Source organism: Tetrao urogallus (genome assembly GCF_951394365.1).
Source record: "Tetrao urogallus genome assembly, chromosome: 1".
Taxonomy (NCBI): domain Eukaryota; kingdom Metazoa; phylum Chordata; class Aves; order Galliformes; family Phasianidae; genus Tetrao; species Tetrao urogallus.
In genome coordinates this window covers 120,088,462-120,112,066 of record NC_136813.1, presented here as the reverse complement: position 1 = coordinate 120,112,066, position 23,605 = coordinate 120,088,462, and the positions used below count along the sequence as shown (strand labels likewise).

General features: G+C 41.2%; 1 protein-coding gene across 1 annotated transcript in view; it reads right to left on the bottom strand.

The window, feature by feature from the left end:
- VWF (von Willebrand factor) overlaps window positions 1–23,605 on the bottom strand; it is a gene marked incomplete at its 5' end in the record, with an annotated part of 144,879 nt that overhangs the window by 105,814 nt on the left and 15,460 nt on the right. Inside the window, 10 exon segments of the mRNA XM_079541808.1 lie at window positions 437–531; window positions 1,709–1,949; window positions 12,259–12,474; window positions 13,421–13,616; window positions 15,110–15,210; window positions 15,767–15,905; window positions 17,261–17,397; window positions 18,732–18,778; window positions 20,584–20,695; window positions 22,933–23,055. Of these exon segments, the coding sequence (XP_079397934.1) occupies window positions 437–531; window positions 1,709–1,949; window positions 12,259–12,474; window positions 13,421–13,616; window positions 15,110–15,210; window positions 15,767–15,905; window positions 17,261–17,397; window positions 18,732–18,778; window positions 20,584–20,695; window positions 22,933–23,055 (1,407 nt within the window).

Genomic DNA, 23,605 nt, shown 5'->3' with positions numbered 1-23,605 from the left:
TCTCTGTAAGGCAATTTTCAGACTCCAGGAAATTTAAAATTGAAATGCCTGCTGGCTGAAGGCACAGTCAGTGTCCAGCAGCAGGCTAGTCTTCAGACAAAAAAAAAAAAAAGTTTGCATGCACTGGAAATGAAAGCTTGTTGGCCAGAAGAAAGAGGTATAAATTTGCCTAGTTACTGATGTCATACGATCCTAGAATTGTAACTGGAAGCTTCAGATCACTAAAGAATTTTTAACTTCTATAAATACAAAGAAATTACAGTGTCTAAATGTGATTTTGAGAGGTGGGATGCAATGAGCCCCGCACCTGCCATTTGTATCGTGTAACAAAATACACACACACACACACACACCCCATCTTCCCAACATCGATTACCAGAAGACCAAAGATGAAAAAAGGAGAAAAAACAGGAAATATTAATTAATGCATACTAACTTCTGGCAGAAGGCTTCTCATCAGCAAAAACATCTGGCAATAAGGCACCAGGAGCTCTACTTTTACTGCAGTGCATGAAACCATCTTCACAATAGCTAAGAAAAACAGAGTTTATATTTAACAAGGTGACAATTGTTTTATTTTTTTTCCAGCTTACGATGCTTTTTCCAGATGGGCCTACAGGAAACCAGCGAGGGTAACAAAATTATACCTCTAATTTGGACTGATCTACTGCTCTCCATCCAATGAGCTTATCAACATTAAAGGCCAAACTTCTTCGAGACAGTCAGTGATGCATTAGCATTGTAGCTGAGCTTTACTTTTGTCCCTGTCCCACTGAACACAATGCATACTTCTTTTTATGCACAGGCATAAAGCTGAGCATAATTATAGTCAAGTTTGCTATGGAGACAGGCAATGGACCACGAAGTGTCTGCAGTATTTGACTTCTGTGGTAGCAGAAGACACTGTTCCCAAAACTAAGTATGTCATGAGCATGTATCAGTTACATCCTGCAGTGGAATTGCCAGGTCAAAGCCTGAACCACTATGTGAGCACGTGGATGCCTGGAGCAGTGGAGGGGGAGAGGGGCGCCTAGATCCGCACTTCCTCTCACTCCCTGTCTCAGCGGTGCTTCCAGCCATGCTTCTGGAAGCACATACATATTCAGACCCTGAGCAGTTCCTCTCTCCCCCCTTCCTTTCTGGTGCATCTGAGTTCAAATTGGTAAAGGCTACATTCCTCAGCTTGTCCTTCTTTTGTTGCTGAGAGGAGTGAGTTCATTCCTCTTTCTTTGATATCTTGTTCTGTAACACCTGCATCTCAAATAAAGGCTCTGCCATTGCCTTTGTTTGCTTTACACATCCCTACTCTCAATGTAACACTACCCAATTTAACAATTAGAAATGCTATTTCGTATTTGTATCTTTGGTAAGTAATAAGGTTTTAAAATCTGTTAAAGGTATTGCAGTACACAAACGTAATTTTGAAAGCCTACAAAGTAGCCATTGTCAGTAAATAAACTCCAAATGAAACTGTCATAAACTGCTCACAGAATAAGGCTTAATAACCTGTTAGTTTTTTAACATTAAGATACCATTTGAAATGATATGAAGAGATGCAATGGCAAAATTTGTTCAGTTGAAAGCAAAGAAAATTGTTCTCTTTTAAACTGCTTTCAGAGGAGATAATCAAACTGAAGAACTAAACCACTTAGTCAAACCATCCAAAAATTTCTGAATCTCAGCATGTAGCAATAAATCCTGTACTTACCACATAGTATAATGATCTGAAAAGATATCCTCTGGCTGGAAGATCTCACCATCATAGTAACAAGAGCACTGGGACTTTGGTACACACGCTTCACTCTCATCTAGGTAGTGCCCGGGTGGGCAGTAACAGCCTTCTGTGCAGAATTCATCACAGTTCTCATCTGGGAAGGACAGAGATCGGCACGTCTGGTTGCACCGTGTCCCACACTGCTGGTAAATTTGGCCTTCAGGACAGGTCATTGCTGTGGAAAGATATGTACATCAGGAAGACCAAGTCTTGAACTAAAGAAAAAAATAAAAAATTTTAACAACAGAAATACAACTTTATTAGGGCAGAAGCTAGTAAATCAAATGAATGAGAGAGTTTCTGAAAACCAAGATTATTACTCTGATCCACCAGGGAGCAAAAAGAAGAAGTCTCATGACTTTCAGTCAATTTTCTCTTACCCATCAGCCAGAAAACAGAACAGCAAAGTTTTTTGGAACCGGTAGTACATTTCTTCTGTTACTCTCAGTGCACTATGTGATGTAATGATGTGGGATACTAATAACAAACATCATAAAACTATGACCTTCCACACCTTACTCAACATCACTACATCATGCTTGATACACACATAAACAAACAATTATTAACATGCATTAAACACACACACAAATGCATACATACATCAGGAATTACTGACTGTACTCCAACATCAAATTCCCTTGTGGTATACATTGAGCATCCCCATTTTTCTGCATCACCCACCAAGTGGACACAGGTCCCTGGGCAAACTCAGTTCCACAGAGAGATTTGGACTTTCCAGAAGCTGGGAAGTCCCAAGCCACTTTTCCCAACAAGCTCTTTACATGTACTGTGCAGAGCTTATCTCCCTCTACAGTATGTAGGGAGCTGGATTGGGTAGGAACATTGTGATTGACAGATCCTTGAGTGTTGATCAACCAGGTGTCTTCTCCCAAATGCTTCTCCTACTGCTTTAGTGTTCCACTATGCATTGCTTGCAACATAGTTTTAAACAACTCATTGTATTATTCAATTTTACCTGAATCTGGTGAATGACGGGATATGATAAATACACTCAATACCATGATCTTTGGCCCAAGTATTTATGAGAGAATTTTTATAATGAGTCCCATTATCTGACTCAATTCTTTCTGGAGTGCTGTTTTGCCACAGGACTTGTTTCTTGAAACTGAGTATGATATTTTGGGTGGTAGCGTGGGATACTGCATATGTTTCAAGCCACCCAGTGGTTGCCTCCACCATGGTAAGCACATAACACTTATCATCACAGGTTTGTGGCTAGGTGATACGATCAGCCTGCCACGCCTTCCCATATTTATACCTTTCACTGGCTTTGTGCACTGGTTGTATGGGGCTAAAAGGGGAGTGAGTTTTGCTTATCAGCATCTGACTCCCTAGTTGACAAATCAACTTATGAATGGGGAGCAAGGAATCCCTATTAGTGTAGTACTACTCTCTGTGCACCATTTTTTGTAGCAATTGGTATCTTTTGTTCTTCCATTAATTGCAACCCCACAACAGATAGATTTTCTTATAGGCCAGGCGTAATAGACAGCTGCTTAACACCTTCTGTGTCTACAGCAGCTATTCCAAAGGCTCATCAATAATGTTTGAGATCCTTAAAATAGCCCTTTCTGAGGTAATCAGTACTAAGAATATATGGAGCCCCTGGATAAGTCACAATAGGATGCTTTTGCCAGCCAGGCTTATTTCAGCCTCCAACACAGTCAACTCTTGGGAATCTTCCCATCACCACAGAAATATCATCAATTGATTCTGTTCCTTCGTGACTCAAAGGCATTGGAGAGCACTGCACACCAGCGTCTACCAGTGCCTCATATTTCTGTGGGTATGGTATGTCAGCCATCTAATCCACACAGACCATTACACTCTATTACCCCTCTCCCACCTATGGCTGAGGGCAGGGCCCCTCTATTTGTTACCTGCAATTGTTCTCTTTTGAGTCATGATCAGAATCTACAGTAACTGGACCAATTGTACTGGTGGTTGAGCTGCTTTGTAATTCTCTCACCCGAGCTTGTATCACAGGAGTAGAATTTTTTGTGTCACTTCTTCATATATTCTCCATGCTCACTTAAATAACTCCACAAGGCAGCATGTGACAGATTTACTGTGGTAATTTACTTGAGCAGGAAGATATCTGTCTTTAATAGCTGAGACACTTGATACACCTGGGGAGCAGGATTCACCACCTTTAATTAGTTTGATGAGCTCCTTCAGTAGACTGTTATAGTCATCCCGATCTTCAACAGGTGTTTCTGATACCACCACATGTTCATCACAATTAATCAACATAGACAGTTCCTCCAGTATACCATCCTGCCTCTCTATTTTATCTGTTACTTTTGAGATGGTTGAAATACAAGCACGAGATGGAGGTAATTGTTATTTGAAGTTTTGAGGTGTAATTATCAGTTCAGACACTAGGAGTCTTCTGTTGTTTCTATTATCTTTCAAACATTGCTGTTAGCGTATCAGCGTGCTTTTCTAGTGCTGTTCTTGTGAATTTATGACATGCTCGTAACTCTCTGGGGATCACAGTCTTGGTGTAGATTGTTAGGAACAAATGTAGGGTCATACGACATTTCCACTACAGCTATTTCCCTCAAATACTGGATACCTTTTTCAATAGTAGTCCATTTTTTCATCTCAGGCTCCAGCTAGTCTTTTAAAGAGTGTTTTTCCTTTATGGAAAATAACACTCATTCTCAGACAGTGTCCAGACATCTAGTAATTCCTCTGCCAAAAGATGAGTCTTTAGCAATGCTTCCTACTTGGCAAGTTTCATTACCATTTAAAAACATGGTATTGGTTCTGGTGTCCCAACACTGAAGCAACCAGGTGATTTTAGTCTCATTCAGGTGCTGTGCAAACTCCTTTCTTGAACCATGGATTTCAGTCATTTTCAGGCATTGACAAGTAGTGGAAATAGTGACCTTCTCCTTCTCCAAGCTCTCATCTCCTTACCTTTTAGTTATTTCTGTTGCCTTTCTCAGTAACAGTGGTTTTGGAGATGGCCCCACACCGTGGTCTTCCTCTACTTTATCCTCTGCTGCTGCTTCTTTCCATTCTAGATGCAATGACACCCATTTCCATTTCTGTCCTTCCACAGGGGCAACTGACATTGATACTGGCACCCCCTGTGATTGATCAGGTTGAAAGTTCCAATGCTCGTTCTCTGTAGTTTGACTCTGAGACTTCCCCTTTTGGCTTGCATCTCAGCTCTCTCTCTGAAACAGTATTATATAGAGCCCAGTAAGCACAAGCCACTGACCACAGAATTGTAGAATTCTCCATTCTTGGGGATGTCAAAAGAGTGGCCAGCAGAACTACCTTCTTGAACTTCCAAAGGGCAGACTTTGACCTGTTCAGGGAGCTTGTAGCGCGGGTCCCTTGGGAGTCGCTTCTCAAGGGTAAAGGGGCCCAGGAAGCCTGGACGCTCCTCAAGACCAAAATCTTAAAGGCACAAGAACAGGCTGTCCCTGAGTGCCGTAAGGCGAGCCGTAGGGGAAGACGACCAGTGTGGATGAGCTGGGAACTACTGTTGAGACTCAAGGAGAAAAAGAGAGTCTACATCCTCTGGAAGAAGGGACAGGCTGCTCAGGGAGATTACAGAGAAGTAGCTAAAGTATGCAGGGAGGAAGTTAGGAGGGCGAAAGCCCAACTTGAGCTCAGGTTGGCCTCTGCAGTAAAAGACAATAAAAAATCCTTTTATAAATATATCAATGGGAAAAGAAGAATCAAAGATAATTCTCATCCTATACTTGATGCAGCAGGGAATGTGGTCACTGAGGACAAGGAGAGGGCTGAGATCCTCAATGCCTTCTTTACATCTGCCTTTAATAGCCAGATCAGTTATCCTCTGGGCTTTTTATGCCCCGATCTGGAAGTCTGGGACGCTGCTCAGAATATGCCCCCAGCAATTCCGTTGGAGACAGTCAGAGAGCTCCTCCTCCATCTGGACTGTCACAAGTCCATTGGACCAGATGGGCTGCACCTCGGGTGCTGAGGGAGCTGGCGGGGGTGATTGCTGAGCCCCTCAGCCATCTATCAATGCTCCTGGTTAACTGGTGAGGTCCCAGAGGATTGGAGGCTTGCTAATGTGACTCCCATCTTCAAGAAGGGCCGTAAGAAGGATCTGGGGAACTATAGGCCTGTCAGCCTGACCTCAGTACCAGGGTAGGTTATGGAGCAAATCATCTTGAATGAGATTGTACTGCATGTACGCAGTGTCCAGGGGATCAGGCCCAGCCAGCACGGGTTTGTAAAAGGCAGGTCGTGCTTGACTAACCTCATCATTTTCTACGACTGGGTGACTAGTCTAATAGGTGAGGGAAGGGCTATTGACGTAGTCTTCCTAGACTTCAGCAAAGCCTTTGACACGGTCCCTCACAGGCTTCTTCTGGGGAAACTGGCTGCCCGTGGTCTGATCAGATATACACTTCTTTAGGTAAGGAACTGGCTACAAGGCCGTGCCCAGCGGGTCATGGTGAATGGAGTGAAGTCCAGCTGGCAACCCGTTTCAAGTGGTGTCCCCCAGGGGTCGGTACTGGGGCCCATCTTGTTTAATATCTTTATTGATGACCTAGATGAGGGCAGTGAGTGCACCCTCAGCAAGTTTGCAGATGACACCAAGCTGGGAGGTGGTGTTGATCTGCCTGAGGGTAGGGAGGCCCTGCAGAGGGATTTAGACAGGCTAAACCGCTGGGCTGAGGTGAATAGGATGAGGTTTAACAAGGCCAAGTGTCGAGTTCTGCACTTTGGGCACAACAACCCCATGCAGCGTTATAGGCTTGGGGGTGAGTGGCTGGATGAGTGTGAAGAAGAGAAGGACCTGGGGGTGTTGGTTGATGCTCAGCTGAACATGAGCCAACAGTGTGCCCAGGTGGCCAAGAGGGCCAACAGCATCCTGGCCTGCATTAAAAACCATGTGGCCAGCAGAAGCAGAGAGGTGATCATCCCCCTCTAGTCAGCACTGGTGAGGCCGCACCTCGAGTACTGTGTTCAGTTTTGGGCTCCTCACTACTGGAAAGATGTTGAGGTCCTGGAGCATGTCCAGAGAAGGGCAACGAAACTGGTGAGGGATCTGGAGCACAAGTCTTATGAGGAGCATCTGAAGGAGCTGGGATTGTTCAGTCTGGAGAAGAGGAGGCTGAGGGGAGACCTCATTGCACTGTATAACCTCCTGAAGGGAGGTTGTGGTGAAGAGGGATTTGGCCTCTTCTCCCAGGCAACAAGCAGGACACAGGGCAATGGCCGCAAGTTGTATCAGAGGAGGTTTAGGTTGGACATAAGGAAGAAGTTCTTCTCTCAGAGAGTGGTCAGGCACTGGAATGGCCTGCCCAGGGAGGTGGTGGAGTCACTGTCCCTGGAAGTGTTCAAGAGGTGTCTGGATGACGTGCTGCGTGATATGGTTTAGTACTAGTGGTGGCAGTGGTGATGAGGAGACGGTTGGAGTGGATGATCTTATAGGTCATTTCCAACCTTGTGATTCTATGATTCTAAGCCAAGCCCCAAATAAGTTCTACCTCCTCAGATCTACCTAAGCCGTGACATACTTGACTTAGATACTTGCGTAGGCTCTTGGGATGCCACAGGTGTTCAAGAGTGAAATTCCATGACACCAGAGGTCCCCTTTCCCCTAAGATTTTTCTTAAGCCTCTCCATATTCCCTTCCACTCCATATTCTCCAGGTATGGGGAAGGCTTCCTCCAGATAAAGCAAATGAAGAATACATTCAGGGAGGTTGAGAATCAATTTAGCATTCCAAAAAACATACAGAACTGAGAGGAAAACCTGGAAACCTGTATAAACATTGTGCTGCCTATAAAAATTAGCTACTCCCTCTGTGATATAACTGCCAATATTCCAATCATACAACATAGCACACAGATACCAGGTAGGTGTCTCCATCAGTGCTCCAGTTGGTTTTACACGCACATTCACACACCTAAATCAGAAAATGGTGAACTTCATAAGAAACCAGTACATTCTAAGAATTAAAGTTCTGAACACAATAGTATTTAATCCTTTAAAAAGCACTTCTAAAATAAAGAACAGTTCTAAAATAAACAACAGTTTCATAGTTGGCATAATGCCAAAAAAACCCTCAGTACAGTGCCCAGAGTCTGGCAGACTGATCTACAGTCTTACAGTCTAATCTATGAAGTCTTATTAGTCTTACAGTCTAATCTATGAAGGTCAAAGCTAGCTAGCACTCTGCAACTCTTTGTATGACATTCTAAGAAAATCTCTCTTCTGCTAACATTAAAAATTCAATTTGGATTTCCCAGCCAATGCCCCAGTTACTGTCTTGGACACATGTCTAAAGATAACTGTGACAGGGGGACAGCAGGCCCACCAGCCCAAAAAAAAGCAGGGAGAAAGGGAAAGGGAACAAAAAGGGAAAGAAAAACGAACAAACAAACAAACACAAATAGCAGCAATGATCCAAGGAGGAAAGTGAATTTACTAATTATAGTACAAACATAATACAGCAGAACTATAAGTTAATTGGGATGGAAGCTAGTAAATCAAGTAAATTGGAGTTTCTGAAAATGAAAATTATTACTCTGTTCCAACAGACAAAAAAAAAAAAAAACAGTCTCACAACTTTGCAGTCATTTTTATCTTTCCCACTGACTGGAAAATGGAAACAGAACAGCAAAGTTTTCTGAGACCTGTAGTACATCTCTTCTGAGACTCCCAGCGCACTACATGATGTGATGATGTGGAATACTGATAACAAAAATCATAAGACATGACACTGAATTACAGCGGCTTTCTTTAAGCCTAATGTGCTATTTTACATAAATGAGCAAAACTTTACAAAGTGCAGCTGGGAATAAACTTTTGGGCTTGATTGCAAACCCTGCAGTGTAATTCAACAACAAAATTTCATCCATAATGAGAAACAGTTTCTATTCAATTTCTGTTACCATGTTCATATTTACACTTTATTTTCAGTACAGTCAAGGACAACTTAGTCAAAAAAAATTAGAATGTCTGTGCCTTTGTACTGCTACAACAGTCTAAATCCTCACAACCCAGATGCTGTCAGAATTATTCATGGAAATAGGTATGAATAACAAATCCATTTAGCAATTGTGGAGCCAAAACTTGTATTCTGAAAGTTTTTTATTATGAATTTAATTATTTGAAGCCCTAGTTTGTCCTTCAAAACTGTATTGGCTTCTTTGTCTATAGAAGATTAACTCAGTTTTGAGAAGCATCTCTGTGTAAAACAGCATCAGCATTAGGTAGCAGCTATGACAATACATTTCAAAGGATGAGAGTAACAAGCTGTTATTACCATGGGATTTTTGCAGATACTGCTCCTGCTGAGTCCTTACAAATCCCTCTCACAGAATGCATGCAAAGACAACAAGCAACTAGTGTGCCTCTGCTACATTAGGAAAAACAGTCTGATCAACAGGACCTTAAAATCTGAAGATACAGGAATCTTTTGCCACCAAACACACACATATGAAACATACACATGCATCAGAGACACAGACCTTGAAATTATGGCCTAAATATTGCTTCCACACATCACAAAGCTCTATTGCTTATTCACAGAAGGCTGTAAAGGCAGGAGCCAGCTCTCTTGGTAAACCAGTACTGTCCAGCCATTTCCCAAGAAACTGAACCACAGTTCGCCAGCACAGGAACAGAGCTGGTGTTCAATGCACCAATCCTTTAACACAAATTACGCAGATCTGCACATTCACATCTTGAGCCCATTAACAGGGGGACTGTTTTCCTTCATAAGGTAGGAGATGCCTGGGGCATCAGGATTGTTAAATGGGGACTGATGGATCAGTAATCAGGGAAAACATCACTTGATGAGAACATAAAGCACTCTGTAATGCACAGAGAAAAGGAAGCACTGCTCCACTATTAAATATTAATTGTGAAAATCCACTTCTTCATTTTCAGAAAGGACAACGGTGCATTATTGCTGCTTCTTCTATCAGCCTCCAAATCTGCACATTTAAAAGATTTTTTTTTTTATTACATTGCAGTTCCACTAGCTGAACATTTACCTAAATTAGGTAAAATATTATGAAATCATGCAGTACATAAATCCATTTCATTCTCACTTGCAGTAAAGGCTATCCAGCCTGCAGAAGCTGTAGCCACTAACCCTACAGATACAGCTCCTACCAAGAGGAACACCAGTGACCTCTTTCTTTCTCTCCCCCATAGCTTCTACATACCCAGTTTATGAATGTTTTTCCCACTCTCCCTTCAGGAAGAAGTAATGGAATAGAACTTGAAGACCAGCAAGTCTACATCCTTTTCACAAAAATTCTCATCTGCCCCCATTCCCTAAAAGAAAGATCACTATGGAAAATGGAAAGAAAAAAAAAAATCATTTCACAAATACTTATGGGAAAAAGTGCGTCCATGCCCAAGAAAATTTCATTGCAATGGATTTTTGTCTACAATACTGTCCAAAGAGAAAAGCAAGAAAAAAAAAAAGCATTCTTTCTGTTCCAGCTTGTTAGTAGTTTTCTAATTAATCTTGTACTGAACTCATCATAGAACAATAGAATGTCTTGTGCAGGGAAGGATCTTACAGACCATCTAATTCCAATCTATTCAATCTAATTCCAATCCATTCAAAGCCTCTAAGGATGAAGCATTCACAACTTCTCTGAACACCTGTTCCAGTGCCCCACTACCCTCAAGTAAATATTTTCCTCCTAGCATTTAACCTAAGCCTCCCCTCTTTTTGTTTAAAACCATTCCCTCTTGTCCTGTCATTATCAGATAGTGTAAAAAGTAGTTTTTCTCCTGTTTATGAGCTCCCTTTGATTACTGGAATCTTCTCCAAGCTAAACGAGACCAGCTTCCTCCATCTTTCCTCAAAGTAAAAATGCATCCAGCATCTTTATGCCATACCTCTGAGCCCACTTCAACATCTCCACAACTTCCTTGTGCTCCAGGCCTGGATACAGTACTCTAGACAGAGCTTCCCAATGATCACGTGCCTCATCTGCTGACCATCTCTCTATTGATGCAGCCCAGTATGTTGAATTTCTGGGCTGCAAGAACTCAACACTGGCTCATGTCAAGCTTTTCATCCACCAGAACTTTCAAATACATCTCCACAAGGTTGCTCTGAAGGAGTTCTTCTCCCAGTCTGTACACATCTCTAACATTGCTCTGACCCAAGTGCAACACCTTGCACTTGGCCTTGTTGAATCTCATTAAGTTCACATGGACCCACTTCTCAAGCTTGTCCATGTCCCTCTGTATGGCATCCCTTTCTTCTGTCTGCACCACTCAAATTAGTCATAAAACTTGCTGAGGGTTCACTCCATTCCACTGTTTAGGTTAAAGACAACAAAGAGCACCAGCCTCAAGACAAACTCCAGGGGGACACCACTCATCACATATGGACATACTGCTGTTCGTCACACACTCCAGCTGTGACATATCAAGCAATTCCTTATCCACTACATAATCCACCCTTCAAATCATTATCATTCCAATTTAGAGATAAGAATGTGGTGCAGCACCATGCCAAAGGCCCTACAGAAGTCCAAGTAAACTACAGTAGTTGCCCTTCCTTTGTCCACTGGAACAATCACTCCATCACAGAAGGCTACCAGGTCAGTCAAGCATGATCTGCCCACGGTGAAGCCATGTTGGCTGTCACAGCTCACTTCCTCATCGTGCAAGTGCCTTGACATAGCTTCCAAGAAGATTTGTTCCATAACCTTCCTTGGCACAGAGATAAGGCTCACATGCCTGTAATTCCCCAGGCTTTCCATTCTTAAGTATGAGAAAGTGATGTTTTCCTTTTTCCAGTCACTGAAGACTTCACCTTACAGCCAAGTCTTTCTAATCTCTTTTGATCTGCGTGAAAACATCCTATTGTTCCATTTCCCCAACTCTGAATTGTTTTATACTCTGCCAGCGTCTCATCTTATAGGTTGTTAGCCTTTGAGCCAGGATTGCCACTTATGAAAGAGTGGAATGCTGCAAGTGGTCTTCAGGGGAATTTAAAACTCAATTCTTTCTGACTCTCATGGAAGTGAAACAAAGTGTCATACTCAAATATCTTTTTTGTTGCGTTAAGTGATGACATTCACAGACTCAGGCTGTCATCCTGAACTGGCTTCCAAATCAGAATTTAGAACTCTAAATGACATTTACCAAGAAACTGCTGGTGAATGGTGTGCATGAAAATAAGATCTCAGACCTCTGCATTGGCAGCGTGATAATCAATCTCCTAGGCAATTCTTCAAAAACTGAAACAAGTGCCACAGCAGTTGTAGACTGCCTGTTCTCGAAATATTCAAAATGTGCATAGACAAGGCCTCAGAAAATCTGCTGTAAGCTTGCCTTGTTGTAAGCAGAAGGCTGTAGACATCCCATCTAATTAAGAATGCCTTCAATTATTACAGTTGTGTTCTATTTACCATTCAATATTGCTAAGAAATTCTTTTGAGAAAACAAAAAAAAGTAACTTTTAGGAGTATTTCACTTACGGCAGAAATCAGGCGCTCTCCACTGGACCACAACATTCTTCCTAGCACAGGCTGTTGCATAATTAGTAATAGAGGAGCACAAGCAATCCTTGCCACTGAAGCAAGAGCAAACATCAAAATGGCAGTTCTTCACATAGGGAGTAGGACTGACTTCATGATGACAGGGTTCAAAAACAGAAGATATCAAAACTGAGCAGGATTCCTCAGCATATTTGGCTAAGAAGAAAAGAGAAAAACAATGTGAAATTATGAAATCAGTGGCTTTCAAAAAAAAAAAAAAAAAAAAAAAAAAAAAAGGAGAGCCATAGCACTTGTATTGTTGGTCGGTTTTTTTTGTTGTTGTTGGGTTTTTTTGCTTTCATAAGAAAAAAGCAACAACAGCAAAAAAACAGAAGAATAATATCGGATCAAATAAGCATAGGCAGCTCACAGATCATGAGTTCCACTAAAAGAATAATGTTCCATTAATAAAACAAAACAAGGAAAAGCAATACTTTTATATTCTGTTACCACTATCTGTGGCACTACAGTTCCTTTTACAGGGCCCCTGCCTTATGCTGATTTTTAAATTTGCAGAATTAAACCCACTAGGCTATACTACACTCTTGAATCAACAGTGCCCGCTCTGTTCTATGATAATGAAGTTCTCTGTGTTCTTGCTCATCCCAGAAATCAGAGGCTGCTATAATATGTGGCATGAGAAAGTGTCTCCAAGAATACACCCACTGTCCAAGCAGAAGAATTAAGCACTACAGAGGGAAAGAGGGAGACTGTTAGTTCAGATTGGGTAAGAGCCAGAAGTCAAGAGATCAGGGAAAGTATATGACGTGTAAGGGCAGCAAGGTGAAGAGAACAAATGTTCTGTCCACCTACAGCGTAATGATAGCATCGCTATCAGTTGTATGATCAGTTTTAGTGACATATACCTGTGCAGCAGATGTAATGATCTAACACTATCATCCAAATTACATGGCAGCATGACCTCATGTTACTGATTTTTGTTTTCTATTTTCAGAAAACAGTACATTATCCAAAAGAAACCTGCATCAATCAGTATTTGGGGTTCCCCCCTCTTTTTTTTTCCCCCCTCCTCTTCCATTTAAGATGGAATATCGCAGGTTGCTGAACAACAGCACATATAATATTGGAGGGAATTCAATACCTAAATGAGGATTGAGATTGCAGGGATCATTGTCTTGTTTTAACAAGTCTTGACAGTCTGCATTGAGCTTCCAGGAGTTTCCAAAATCTTCCAGAAGAACTTCCACCAAGCCAGAAGGAGTAAGAAAGTCATCCCCTTGGTTACCATTGTAATTTCCACACAGGCCGCACATCTTTTCGGTATATGTTAGAGATACCTAAGGAACACAGATGTTAGCCCAGTCATCCTCCAGAATAGGTAATCACTGTAGGGTAAGACTTTCTAAGGAATGAATCATGTGCAATTAACTAAGGAAACTCTAAAATACATCACACAGCACCACTGTACTACATTCTTTAACTGCTCGCAAAAGTGTTATTATTAATAGTTACAGGACAACTTTTGAATACAAAACAAATTAAGATAGTGACTGAAGATGACTGCAGAACCCAACTATAAGAGGGCCTCAGGCTCAGCCAGGCTTGTGGTTAAGATTCTCCACACAGAGCATGAGGATGCAGGTCTGACAAGCCAGTCCAGCTGGCTTTAGCACCTAGGGATCAGTACACCAGGAAGAAACATCACAGGCAGACTGCAGCTCTGAGGGAGAAAATAGATCCTCAATGTTTGTAGTCCTCAAGACTCTACCATTCTAAAGAAAAACAGACTCATGTAAGAGCTAGAGGATGATGGACAGCTTTGCCAGGGAAGGGGAACATGAAATTAGTTTGTCATTTACCTTCTTGGCAAATGCAAAGACAATCAGAGATCACTCTAGCTATGTAACCTGACCTCCTGCATAACTCAACACAGATCCTGTTTCATTTGTTCGAGCTGCGCTATGTCTTGGCATGGTGTTTCACAAGTTAAACATCCCAGCAATTCCAAAAGCCACTGTAAGAGTGATGTGTGTGTTGGCTGGTCAGCTATCAGGAGAACATTCCACAGTAAACAGCCTTCTTCCCCTCCCTCACAGGCTCTTCTGCATTCTAACTTATTCTGCAACTAACAACAGACCAAAATATACACATATTTATAAAGTGTGCTACTTGAAGCTTTCTGTTCTTTCTGCTTGATAGTTTCCCTTAGAGTTCACTTATTTTAAACCTGGATTGAGCATTTCAATATTATTGCTGTCTACAGCACAGACAAGTCCTTGTAGTTAATCAAGACTGACCTTAAACATTCCTTGTAGAAAGGAGGAGCATGCAACATATATTGTATGAGTTAACTGATCTTTCCTGGAAATAACTATGGATATATATATCCGCAGTTATATATCCACAGTTATATGTTATAACTATGGAAATAACTCCTGGAATAACTATGTCCCTGGAGTCACCTTCTTCCCTTATTATAATGCCATATGAATCTATTGCTACAAGGCAGGACAGTTATATTCAATGAAAACAAAAAAAAAAAACAGTTTGAAGGGCATTTGCTGAACAAAACACAAGTATTCCTTGTTAATAATGGCTGCCACAGCACAAAAAGGAGAAGGAAAAAAAAAAAAGGCTGCCGTGGGATGAAAATATTTTCTGGAATACAAAAGGACCTGTACATTGCTCAAGGAGTATAAAGGAGAATGGTATTTCTAGTATGCAGTGAAAAACAATTTCTCATGGCACAAAGCTAGCCACTGTATACGTTTGGGTGGGTTGAGAGAGGTGGAGGGAAGGCAGAAATAAATGAGACAGAATGAAAGAGTACCTTCACCAGCAGCTCACCACGGCCGTCCCAGTCAATCTGCAAATCTTCCCCATAAGTAAGGCGAACTGAAGTCCTCACCACACGCTGGATCCGAAGGGCACCTCAAAGCAACCACAAAGTACCAGTCAAGATCAGATGCAGCGCTCAATCCATGGGACTGCTGAAGTTCTCTGAACAGGACAATTGGGTGGCTGCCAAAGAGAAGGAGCACCAGATAGCCCCCCTTTCCATTTCCCAAGTTTTGTGCCTGCTTATCAGGTCACGTGCATGAAGTTGTCCACAACACCTGCTCAGGAGCCCTAGATGAAGATGTATGCACATTCTGAAAAAATTAGGCATTAATTGTGACATTTTGCTAGATAACTTGTAGGATTTCAAGCTTCCGGGTTAAAAAATAACAATTTTTAAAAATAGACCAACAGCAGTTTTCAACATCACATCTCCCAAATCGAAACCATCTTAATCTTCCTAATTTTAGAACTGCTGACCCCAAGATGTGTCAGCTTCATAGAAAGAAGCTGGAACTTTCGGTACAGAGAAAGAGGCTGCAAGTGAGAATTTGATATGGAAAACACTTTCTGACTGAACTATGCCTAAGATGACTAATAAAGGGGATCCCTTCAATAGCTCACCAGTTACCCCTTTGCACACACACACCTTGTAGGAAAGGGGTCTGTATGTCTTGTCCATTCAGTGAAACTCCTCCTCCATGTTTCATTTTTATGAGGCTGTTGCCCATATCTCGGATTCGGACAGAAGCAGAGCGAGTGCACACAGCATCAGGATCATCTGCACACTACAGAGAAGAAAAAATTTGCTTTGAACTTTAAGATTTTGCTTTATTCATGACTTCACCTTGGACCCACAAAAAGAATACCAGCCTGTAATTCAAGGAGGCATTAAGCATCTTGACAGTTTTATTGATGGACACTGCCTCCTATAGACATCAGGCTGTACTGCAGCCTTTCCTTCATTATACTGCTATCTGCTTATGGGAGAGCTCTCTGCAGCTCCTGTCCTGGAAAGTACACTGTAGTAACTTCTATTCCTAGAATACCAGGCCCAGAGTTGCTGTAGGGGCAGGAATGACAGGCACTGCCCCATAGAACACATCATGACACAAGACATCCCTGCAGCTCACACTACCTAGACTGTCAGAGTATTTCTTCCACTAGTGGTAGTTTATGCAGGGGAAGAACAAGGCCCCAGCTTTCTTCCCTGGTTTCAAAAAAAGTTTCAGTGAAACTCATTTTGGGAGTTTCTAAACACAGGTAACTTAGAGCTACATTATCAGATCTCTCTAATACAAGAGTACAGACACAGATATGCATTCATCCATCATACCTCCATTCCACTGTAGGCTGCAGCCTCACTGTTGCTCATGCCTCCCACACCTCTATCATCTTCTGCATGGTGGCCCAATACTCCCCTTACTTGTATAAATTCTCTGACTCATCAACACACCTCCCTGTCACCTCTTGTCTGTCCCTTCTGCCAGTTCAAGACCTTCTACAGTCTGCAGGCTTGTTTACTTCATCCCACACATCTTACAGGTGGACCTCATCTCTCTGTAACAGGCTGCACAGGTCTCCTTCCCTCCCTATCCTTGTCAGGCTGCCCTTCCTGTCTCACTCCAGTCATCTACACTCACTGATCTTCAGCTGTCTTGCCTTTCTCTCCTCCATCCAGGGAGACACTTAAGTCAGTAGATAACAACATATCACTGAGCAACAGGAATGACCCAGTAGCATGACCAAGAACTATTATGACCACATAACTATTCAGTCAATGCACCCTACTCAGCGTCTGTGGAAACTTGTTTTCCATAAGCAGCAGCGAGCAGCAGCCTCCAGGGTGCTCAGGAAAGGGTACAGCCTCTTCTATTTGTACTTGCTTAGTTGACGGAGGAAGAGGAGGCTGATCCTCCAAATTGCATTGCTAATTTGAATCTCCTGGTAGACTACTGGAAATGGTAGTGAGAAAAGGCAAAGTGTTTATTAACCAAGGAGAAAGACTTCATCTGTTAATAAAACTATTTCATAGGAAAATTATTTTTGTTGTCCGGTGCATATGCAATTCCTATCATACTCCCACAGCCCTTCCTGCTCACTCAAGAGTGCGCACACAGGCATGAGCCAAAGCTGTTGTTACCTGGACAGTCTCGATGATAACAGAAAATGAGTTTTCCACACAGTCTTTTGCAAACAAGTACTGGCAAATCCCACTGAAGGTGAAATGCTTGTTGTCGAAGCTTTTGAAATGAGATTGGCCAGTGATGGAGCACTCCCCTAGAAAAATGCATAGAGCAGTTAATGACCCCAGTGCCGGCTGTAAGCCAAATCTTGCCCACTCTGCCACAGAAGGAGAACAGTAGCTGGATGGCTGCACAGAGCCCACATCCCCTGAAGGCCAGAGAGTATGGACAAGATGCTTATCTCACTGCTTATTCCTGTAAGTCATTACTAGTAGCAACAATAGCACCAACAAAAGCAGGGAAATATGGCATCAGTCACTCAGGAACTGAAATCCTGTCCATGGAAAATCCTGTATAATGCCTCAAAGGGTAGCTTGTAATGATATCAGAAGACAGCTTAGCTCTTGGTTTTTGATTCTTTTCTAGCATGTCATTGTGGCCCTGGGAAATCAGTACAATTTCTCAAGGTTTCTGCCAGCTAAGTCACATACAAATTACACTAGTTTAAGTAAACTAGTTTATTGAACTAAAGACTTCAATTGAAATTTCTCTTAAAGTATTTTTGTTTGAACCCAACGTGATGCTGATGGCATTCACTTTTATGTAGCAACCAAATTTCCTTCTGTATAAGTGACAGTGCTAATGCCTAAGGTGGCTACACCCCATTGTGGAAGCCAGGATTCCCCCAGCATCACTAGTGTGCTGTGCACTGGACCACATGGCCGCTTAAACTGATGCAGGAGCTTGCAATATCTTGAACCAGAACACTTGAAAAACATTTTTACTTAGTCCAGTGTGATACATCTGCACCCAAAGACTGGGCCAGCAATCCTTATTTACGATATCCACAGGTACTAACTGAATAACACAAATTTGATGTTCCTACAACCCTACTATAAAAATAAGCTACCTAAACATTTCAGCCTCTTAACATATTTCTGTAAGCTGTGTCTCTTCATTTCCAAGACAGCAGCATTTAGACACCACTACTGGGATGTACTATCTTCATACTCTACAGTCTCTGCAAACACATAGGAAAGAGCTTGCAAACAAATTATTTCATATGAGTTACATATCATTACACAGAGATATTCCTACTGCAAAAAATGTGGGAAGAAGTTCAGGTGCTGGGCCTGTACTGCCTATTTGTTGACAGGAACAGCAGTGTTCCTCTGATGACACAGATCCTAAAGAAAAAAAATAAGGAAAAGAAGAGGAATATTTATTCCTTCACATACAGTACAACATCTGCTTAGTCTCACAAGGAGAACTGAAATACAATCCCATCTGGATTGCATGGGAACAAGCAGGTAAGAGCAAAGACAAAGTCACCCTTCACATGGGGAAAAAAAAGTAGGATGTAAGTGGAAAGGATGTGGATAACATATACTCACGTGCTAAAACCTAAGAACTGTAGGACCAACATACCTGGGCATTCCCCATTACTGCAGATCCAGATGCCATGCCGACAAATGCTACAAAACAGAGTTACCAGTTATGCAGTAATTTGCAAATTATATTTTTTTCCCCACAGATAATTGAAACACAGACTCTCCTTTTATGGAAATTAGACCAGTCTTTAGCATCCTTTCCATCTGCCATAATTTTGTTTCCTAATAATAATATATCCATTCCCCTGAACTCTTCTACAATCATCTGACAGCAACAGCTGGTAATATAGACTGGAATATTTACAAAGTTAAATAGCTTAACTTTTTCCCCCCCATTGCTATACATATAATAGAGTTTTCATATTCTACTCACGTAGAATGAGTTTTAAAACCAATTCTCAAGATATGTCTACTGATATGACTGAGTCATGGAAGGAAAAATACTTTGACCTCTGAGTGAAATTTTATCTACAACACTCAGTTCAGAGCGAAACTCCAAAGCTAGGTCAAAGGTGGCTCAGGACCCCTTTGAATTTAGAAATTTCTAGGATGAGACCCCATGGACCTTCAGGACAGCTGCCCTAATGCTGTACCATCTCAGAAGATAATTTTTTTCCTCATGTGCTAAGAGGAACTCTATTTAGACAATTTGTCTAAATCACCTTTGCCATTTGCTTGTGTCTTCCCTTCCACTCTCCTTTATGTACTGAATGTTTCACCCATTAGCCTTTATACAAATCCAATTCTCCTCCCCAGCCTCTCTCTAGTTCATCATTCTGCCTCTTGCAGTAGGGCCCAGCACCAGCTATGCTATTCCAGTCGTAGCCTCTTGAGTTCAACACTGAGGGCAAGAAGCCCTGTCTTTTCACCAACTGGCTTGATTTCTGCAAACCAAGACCTTTATCAGTTTGCACACTGTTTACTTAAGCTTCCTACACTTAATTGCCCTGTTTGTGCAAGTTGCAAGAATATCTGTCTGTTTTAATGTCTTTGGGTGGTGAATTCAGTGCAATCTCCCCAGGGGAGCTAATAGTAACCAGCAACAGACACTCAGACTCCGAGATTTCTGTCATTCTTGAGTCTCTGTGACAACAAGCCTATCAGCCCAGAATCTCAAAAAAAAAAAAAAAAAAAAAAAAAAGGGTTTCAATAGATGTTACTCTTTTTATTCCTTTAATGTTATTATTATGGTTCATATTCTGTGACACATGGTGCTGATAATGGAAAGCTGCACATAGTCTTTCTTCTCTATACAGTGGCCTTAACTGACTCCTTCAGTTTAACTGCAAATATCTGAGCACAGTGTTGTCTGAACTCCATTCACAAACATGTTCACACTTACACAGGTCAGGAATACATTACTCATTTCCCTTCCTTTCTTTAGGCAGCCAGCCTTCCCCTTCAGACTTGTATTCACAAGTGAAAGAAAAATTGTGAGCTGTGCAGCTGGGAAAATCCAGCTTTGTAAGAGGTTTCAAAAGACGTGCCTGAGTTTGAGTTAGCACCTCTTTGAAAGAAACCAGGTTTAGAGGTTAAATAAATGTAGGAAGTCAAAACAAAGACACCACCATTGACACCAATTAGACATGGGAGCCAGTCTGTCTTATCCACAGGAAACAGATAGTTCTCTACTATTTGAAGTATGACCCTCACATTGTTATACGAGCACACACATCCCTCAAAAAGCAGGGCTGATTTGTATTTGTGAGCAGCTCACTTCTTAGAAGGGGGTAGCATTTCCAATAAGAGAGCAGGCTCTATGCCAATGAAAATAAATACTATGAAAAAAATCATCATCACATATAGAGAGACCCTGATCATCTAAAACAGTCACAAAAAAAGGAATGCAGTACTCTAGAGCAATAGTATCAGAACAACACTGAATTTACCATGAGTTACAGTCCTGAAAGATAGTGAAGCCAGGAGGATAATGTCTTCCAGAGTGGATGCAAGAACAGTCAGAGATTTCAACACAGTGTTCACCATCAAGGAGCTTCCCCTCTGAATAGATCAGGTAACAGCACATACACATAACACACACACAGGGACACAAGCATAAAAAGGATTAGATTTTTTAGTTCTTCATATACTTTGGCAAGACTTCAAAACATTATCATCTGTAATTAGTCATGAATAGCAATTAAAAAGAATGTAGCTTGCCAGAATGCCTCGTGGGGGCAGATCTCTACATTTCTTAGTGTTGCCTCTCCCACAGATATGCAGAATGGTGTATGTTCCTGGTGTTCCCATAGAAGCTCTGTGTTCATCCAATTCGTAAGTTCAAAACAAATATTGGAACACACAAGAGTCAAAAATGGGGAGCATGATCAAGTATGACCTGAGCTAATCTAGGAATTTATTTGAAAAAAAAAAAAAAAAAAAAAAAAAAAAGTTCTAGATTATATACATACATAGATCAAGTGCAAAAGATAAGCCTGAGAGCTAACAGACCTGTCTATAAGTAAAGAGTGCCCAGACAGGTTTTGTACTTGTTGCAAAAGGACAGAAGAATAAAAAAACAAAGTAGGGAACAAAGGAGCAAAGTCGAACAACAACAACATCTATCAGAAGGAGTAAGCAACAGAAGAAGCCTTTGCAGGCAGTGTACTTTTAGCTGCCTTGGAATACAGGAAGGTACTGTTCCACAAGACAGGGTCTGTAATAAACATACATTATGATGTAGGGATGCAGTTTCTCTTCTCAACTGCTGCAGAAACAAGAAAGTGAGAGGGCTAACTTCCCAACTTGAATTCAGCTTATAAAATTCTCCACATTACGCAACTGTAATTACATATTCTATACATCTTACAAAGATAATTGGAGTCACCGGGCAGTTATAAAGACTTGTCTGGGATTGCAACATAAACTATCAGTAGAAGAAAGGACAAGTTTCTTTCTCCCAGATCCCCATGTTGATAGGTAGCTGATATTCCTCTATACTAAGAATAGCTGCTGTAAAAAAAATTCTGATTGCTAGAAATTCCTTTCCCTCTTCTATGAGAGAATACTTGCAAATGCCTGCAGAGACTTTGACCCTTTTCTCTGAAGTCACCAATGACAGTGACACACATGTACTGTCAACTCCTACTTCCTGTCATTTAGTTTCTTCCAGAAATTTACTTATTTCTCATGCAGTACCTTTTCTGTTGAACTTATGTCTCTCTGCTCCTCAGTTTCTATCCCCTTACACCTTTTGTGTGACAGACTGATCAGAGCAGCTACAGAAGGGAGAATAGCCAGAGACTTTCACAGCTGGTAGATTCAATTCCTTCAGTTTCTCCCAACACTCCCAGGGAATATAAAAAAATATAATATCTAGCTCCTGTGCAACAAAATACAATCCTCTGCCTATTTCCTGTCAACTTCCCTATGCACCTGTTCAGGTCCTGACATGGAGTGACAACTTTAAACCTACAATACACAAGAGATAAGCAGCTAAATGAGAGCTCTGAATAGTAGCATTTTAGAATGCATTAGTTTCTCCTCTGACAAGATTTATTCATCATCACTGCCTTGTTTTGGAAATCAAATGACACATTCCGTAAACTTCAGTTGTATTTTGTATCTTAATATAGGACAATAAATACATCTGCACATTCATATAGACTCCACATTTGAGGTTTGAAACGAAGAGGTAGCACTATTCAAAATAACAACAATGAAAAAGATAGTAAAGGGAGCCAGGACTCTAACTCTCCACCTGCAGCTATTAAGTACAGTAAACAGAGAAGGAAAACTTAAAAAAAAAAAAAAAAGCAGTCATTGGGATGCCAACTTTCAGTTAATCAAAGTTCCTCCACAAAGGATTCAGTAGTAAGTAAAATCATATATCTAAAACCCTAATGACTTTTAGAAATGCAAAGCAAGTTCTATATGTGATTTTTTTAATGAAACACATTCAGTACGTTCAGTTCTTTTTCCTTCTACTTTCCAGAGAAAAACAGTCCAGAAGAAATCTAGACATTGCAGTAGTATGTAGTTGCTCACCAAGAATGAAAGGCAATCTTAAGATGATTAGATAGCACTGATGTTCACATTATAGTTGAGTCTCAAAAAATGATGGCCCTTCCATGGAATATTCAGGCAGTATTGGAATTGGCTCACTCCAGGGCTTGGTCCCAGAAAAGAGAAGCGTTTCTAATTTCAGGAATACTTAAGACACAGCTTTCTTTCTTCTAACAAAGTATATAGTAGCATTGCCAAACACTTCCCTATAAACAACCCAGTAAATAAATTACCAGGGCAGCTGCAGCCATCAACGCATTGCCCATGACACACTTCATTGATATTCAGGCTCTGGCAGGTTTTAGCACAAGGAGATATACATGCCTTATACTCCATGCCAACTGGACATCTTGGCTCTGAAATAATGAAAGAAAAATTAGAAGTGCAAATTCCTGAACAGTTCTTCAGTAAGTTTTCTTAATTACCAAAGGCTAAAACATAGAAATGCCAAGAAAGTTTATATATATATATATATATATATATATATATATATTTATATAAATATATTAAAAAAATCCATAACTACGGATTCCTTTCTTAGACACAGAACACTCACTTTTCAACATCATCATATGTTAGGTCATTTAGTAAGCGTTTAGAAAAGAAACTGACATCAGCCTCTGTAGAGCAAAATAAGATAACACAGTGCCTTCAAATGGGATACGAGTACTATAGAGTAATAATAGGTAATGAAGAAGGAAAATAAGCTCACCCCTCTCCACAAGGAGTGACAGCTCAAGAAGTGTATGATCCCTACCCAGAGAGATGCCACCCTCTTGGTTGCTACCCTTTAAATGAGAGTGAGGAAGGACAGATCCAGGAGGTATAGATCCAGGCTCCACTTCCAGTCATTTGGGTGCACTGCTTGCTTCTGATCTCCCTAGGTTAGCCACACCTTCTCACTTG